The sequence below is a fragment of the Salvelinus namaycush genome, chromosome 17, assembly GCF_016432855.1.
Source record: "Salvelinus namaycush isolate Seneca chromosome 17, SaNama_1.0, whole genome shotgun sequence".
Lineage (NCBI taxonomy): Eukaryota > Metazoa > Chordata > Actinopteri > Salmoniformes > Salmonidae > Salvelinus > Salvelinus namaycush.
This window is the reverse complement of record NC_052323.1, coordinates 33,220,844-33,226,405: the sequence shown is the minus strand read 5'-3', so window position 1 is coordinate 33,226,405 and position 5,562 is coordinate 33,220,844. Positions and strand designations below refer to the sequence as shown.

The following is a 5,562-nucleotide window of genomic DNA, read 5'->3' as shown; positions in this document are numbered from 1 at the left end:
ACACAACTGAGACCCATAAACGAGTTGCTCTTTTCATTACATTTCCATTTAGAGCATTTAAAAGCTGAATTGTCTCTGCTTCTATCTAAAATTAAGGCTACAGTGTTTTCGTTGCTGGTTTGGGTGAGGCTGCGTTACGGAGGGAGGATAGGGCTGACAGTACTTATTGTACGGAGCAGAGCACTATGCTTGAGCTGCTCTCCAACCTCTCTCATTTCACTGCTGCCAAGCGCCGATCAGCGCTACCTCAGGAAGCTCCAAATAAGGGCAAGGACATGGAAACCCACCGGAATAAGTCCTTGTGTAGTTACTACCTTACATGGAATGGCGGAGCAGGGTTTTCCGGAAAGCGCGCAGCCTGCTGCACAGATGGGAAATCCGAATCTAAACTACGGGCCATTGGGGAGAGAGCAAGAATTATGCTTCTTCTCTAGCAGGGATTCTCATATGAAGATGCATCGATTCAGGGCTGAGGAAGAGCTGGTGTCTTCCCGCGATTTATTGCACTGGCTCAATATAAAGTCTCTCCTCTCCGCTTTTTCCCCAGGCTAATGTCATGTGTCCTCCGCTGCAGTGCCTAAATATGGGCTTCCTCCACTCCATATATGGACATCTACGTCACGGTGAGAGGGTATATAAAGGAGTCGGAATTCTCTGCGCAGGAAAGAGAGCCCTCAGTGCCCAGAACAGTTAACGTAAGAGCAGGATAGACATACTCACACACATACTGCGCTATCTCCCTAACCGAAAACATTTGACAGAGAAAGTAGAAGTGAATTCAAAACAACAACAACACATTATCCAAAAGGGCAGCACCCTAGTTGGATTCAACCAGTGAAAAACCCAACATATATTAATGATTATTATCATCTGTTTTAGGGAATGAGTAAAAGGGTCTGATCTGATCTGAATAATATTTTCTGATAGAAAATAAAAAAGTGGATTTTACTCATCTTGGACAAAAGGAAGAAAAATACAAGAAGACTTTTGAAGAACCAGAAGAAAGAGTGAAAGAAACAGAAGAGAATATATCCTCATCCTCAGCAGCAGTAGCAGTCTGACCCTGCTCTCTGAGGTGGACTGGTGACTCCACTCTGCCCAGCTTCGCTGCACTCATTTTCAGCCTCCAGCACAGCCTCAGGCCCCTACAGGTCCACTTCTCTGGAGAATGGCTGCAACCAAGACAGAGATGCTCCTTCCAGCCCTGCAGATCTCAGACCCCCTCAGCTTCCCCCACTCTCCCATGGATAACTACCCCAAGCTGGAGGAGATGATGATGCTGAGCACCGCTGGGACCCCCTTCCTCTCTGCATCAGCGCCCGAGGGAGCAGGCTTCGGATCGGGGGAGCAAGGAGAGCAATATGACCACCTTGCTGGAGGTAAGATTATCTCCTTGTTATATTGCTGGGTGGAATTACTTTACTGTAATGTATGATAGACAGCTGCTGCTTTGCTGTGTGCAGTAGCAGAATGCATGGCATGAAACAGTTGTTGCAGAACTTAAATCAGTATTTATGTTCACCTGGTAAATCTTAATTCAAATTCAACTTAGAGAGAAGACTCTAAATATGATGGATATGTTCTTTGAATGAGATATGTATAATTCTCATGATGGTTTGATATGGAGTTTTTAAAAATAAAGAAATTCATTGTAATAATGAAGTTTAATTTATATTGATTGGAAATACAAAACTCTGAAATGTAGAATTGTATAAATTAAATTGTAGCTCTTCATCACTATTGAATGGTATTTGGACTTGAGCGTGGTTCACTCATTGCATACCTTTTAGAACGTCTAGAGCTCAATTTTAATTGCATTCTTAAAACCAGCTGAACTGCAGTTTCAGTAATCAATTGCCTTTGGCCTTGTGGCTGACTTCAAGAGCTTGGTGTGTGTGTGTGCCTACATGCATGCATGTGTGTGCTTGTGCGAATGCGTAACAGAAATATTTATATATATATTTAAATGCATACATGCAGATGACTTGGCCTGACTTGCACGACAGCTCTCATCTATCTTTTGGTTAGTGGAGGAAATGGCTGGTGTGGGAGTTTAGGGGTGGGAAAGAGCTGGGGTTGCTGGGAGGGAGGGAGGTTCTCCTGCTCTGCGTAGGAACCTGCTGCTGTTAGAGAGGAAAGGGGCAACCCTGTCCACATCTCTGGCAGGATTCCCCTCTGCCTCCCTCCCTCCCGATTCCCTCCTCCTCTCTCTCTCCCTCCAGCATATTACAGGTTGATTAATGTCCCCTCTCTCTCGCTCTCTCTCTCTGCAGATACGTTACCTGATATCTCCATGAACTGTGAGAAGTCGATGGGCGAGCAGAGCTACTCTACACAGCGGCTGCCTCCCATCTCCTACACTGGCCGCTTCACCCTGGAGCCAGCCACCAACTGCAGCAACAGCCTGTGGGCCGAGCCCCTTTTCAGCCTGGTCAGCGGGCTGGTGGGGATCAACACCCCCTCCACCTCCGCCCCGCCCTCTTCCGTCTCTCAGACTGGCACCTCTTCCTCGTCCCCGTCCTCTATCTCCTCCGTCACCATTTCCTCTCAGAGCTCCAATCTGAGCTGCTCTGTCCACCACAGTGAGAATATCCCCATCTACTCAGCTGCTCCTACGTACTCCAGCACCAGCTCTGACATCTTCTCTGACCAGGGCCAGGGCTTCTCTATCCCCGCGGGGGGGTTGCTCCAGTACCCCCCGCCAACCTACTCCAACGGCAAGTCGTGTGGCTCCAGCTTTCCTGTTCCCATGATCCCTGACTACCTATTCCCCCAGCAGCAGGGGGAGATAAGCCTGCTACAGGATCAGAAGCCCTTCCAGAACGGGTCTGGCCAGCCCTCCCTCACTCCCCTCTCCACCATCAAAGCCTTTGCCACCCAGACAGGCTCCCAGGACTTGAAGAGTGTCTACCAGTCCCAGCTGATCAAGCCGAGCCGCATGCGCAAGTACCCCAACCGGCCTAGCAAGACACCGCCCCACGAGAGGCCTTATGCCTGCCCTGTGGAAACGTGCGACCGCCGCTTCTCCCGCTCCGATGAGCTGACGCGCCACATCCGCATCCACACGGGCCAGAAGCCCTTCCAGTGCCGGATCTGCATGCGCAACTTCAGCCGCAGCGACCACCTGACCACGCACATTCGCACGCACACTGGCGAGAAGCCCTTCGCCTGCGAGATCTGTGGACGCAAGTTCGCCCGCAGCGATGAGAGGAAGAGGCACACCAAGATCCACCTGAGGCAAAAGGATAAGAAGGCGGAGAAGGGCGGGGTGGCCGGGGCGGTGGCAGAAGCACCAGTATCAGCCCCCTCCTCAGTCTCCTCCTACCCCTCTCCAGTCACATCCTGCTACTCCTCTCCGGTCCATACCTCGTACCCCTCTCCCTCAATCGCCACCTCGTACCCCTCTCCCTCCATCGCCACCACCTACCCCTCTGTCTCCATGTCCATGTCCAGTACTTTTCAGTCCTCCATGGTCTCCTCCTTCCCCTCCTCCGTAGCCTCCATCTACTCCTCTCCGGTCCCCACCCCGCTATCAGACATGCATTCCACACTCTCCCCAAGGACAATCGAGATCTGCTAAGCGAGAGAAAATATAATTTTTATTCTTTCCTCCTCCCCACCACCCCATACAGTCTCTTTGAGGGGAGAAATCAGCATCAAAAGACATATTCCCTTTCTGAAAAGCACTTTTCGGCCTGCTCCCTCTGCAAGCTCTGTTCAGTGAATCCTCAGATTCACCTGAAGAAGAGATTAAAACACAGGTCAAGGACCGGGCAAAGACAATATAGAACACGAGAAAGGATTTTCTCCTCTCAGTTGGTAAAGCACATGCAGGGCTTAAAACGAGGCATACGAGACTTTCTCGAGCCATAGTTGAAACAGGTAAAGACAGGTTGGTCGTTCTTATGAATGAAAACATAGAGACAGACAGACAAACTGAACATTGCCAGTCGTCCTGGTACTAAGGCACTAAGAGACAGACAGATGGACTGAACATTCAGTCGTCCTGTAACTAAGGCACTAAGAGACAGACAGACTGAACATTCAGTCGTCCTGTAACTAAGGCACTAAGAGACAGACAGACTGAACATTCAGTCGTCCTGTAACTAAGGCACTAAGAGACGTTATATGTATATTGTACTTGTGCCATGTTTTGTTATTTTTTTCTATTATTTGGTACCACTGATGTGAATTTTTTTTGCATAATTGCATTGTATTATTTTAAGTGAGCAGGGCCATATTTTCTTTTCTAATACTTTCTCTGTTGTGATGACAATGATGTGATACGTTTTTGACTTTGTTTGATGACGAAATAAGCACTTAAGTATTCCAGCATGTGTTAAGAGTGATGTTAGTTTCTATTGTTTTGTAAATATCATCCACTGGTACTATCTTTCTCTTGCTCACATCATGTGACATATCAGTCTGTTATGTGGACAAAAAAACTTCACGTAAAAAAATCTAAAAACAAAACCACCGTTCCTGTTTTTGGTGCCTTTTTGTGAAGCCTTGCTGATATTGTGACACGTCTGCGTGCGAGAGAAGATGCGTTGTGTCTCGCCTTAAGGGTTGAAGGGATATTTTTGTTACAGAATGTAAGTCGTGCTCAGACTCTGAAGAAGTACAGAAAGGGGCGTGATGATATGAGGACACTGCTTCATTTCTTTAGAATGGAAGCAAAAGAGAAAAATTATAAACTATATTTTTATAACTCTAAATGTAAATATCCACGACTTCAAGTTGGAATGTTGTAGTTACCTACTGTGTAGGCATGGGATTCTTTTGTATGTTATATACATGCGGTTCATTATTTTATGGTTTATCCTTATTTTGTATTTGTGTTTGTTAAACCAAGTGACTGTTTCTGGCTTCTCAACACATTGAATGCGCTTAACTGCCAATGGGATATTTGGTGTACAAGATATCCTCCCAGAAATGAAATATAAATAAAATATAAATATATGTATAGAATTTCATTCCATATCTTATCACTGACTAGTTTCAAATATTTCCATTGGTACTTAACAAAAATCATATTGGAGCATCTCATTGCATTTCATAGCTGATACTACATCCTGCAGTAGCCTATAACCTTTACATGCACATCATATGTCATAATCCTATATGTCAATTGCATGCTCTATGAGTGGATATCCCCACAGTTCCCACATCATAGAGACCTTTAATTGAAGAGAATCTACCCAGCATGATTTCATGGTCACTATATTTATCATTGTTCTCCTGTTGAACCTTCATATCATTGACAATGCAAATGCATGACTCCCATGCCTATCTAGGCTGTATGAAGATGGGGACTTGATGTAGGATTTCATGTTGCTTTGAGATATTAGTCTAATCGACATATACCTCGTCCTTAGGGTAATTGTGCATGAGCAGAAGGGTGTGAATGAGATTCAAATCATTCAATCAAAAGAGGCATACTCATTGATTTTAGATTTTGGACATTCAGTGAACTATTACTTAACTAGGCCTAATAGGACATACACTGAGTGGACAAAACATTAGGACACCTTCTCTTTCCATGACATAGACTGACCAGGT

At 45.9% G+C, this 5,562-nt stretch overlaps 1 protein-coding gene across 1 annotated transcript; it reads left to right on the top strand.

The window, feature by feature from the left end:
* The first annotated feature begins 652 nt into the window (after window positions 1-652).
* Window positions 653-4,976, top strand: LOC120062554 (early growth response protein 1-like). Its single transcript, XM_039012610.1, has 2 exons — window positions 653-1,379; window positions 2,274-4,976. Exons 1-2 carry the CDS (start codon window positions 1,169-1,171, stop codon window positions 3,578-3,580), a joined length of 1,518 nt encoding a protein of 505 aa, XP_038868538.1. The 5' UTR covers window positions 653-1,168; the 3' UTR covers window positions 3,581-4,976.
* Window positions 4,977-5,562: the final 586 nt, after the last annotated feature.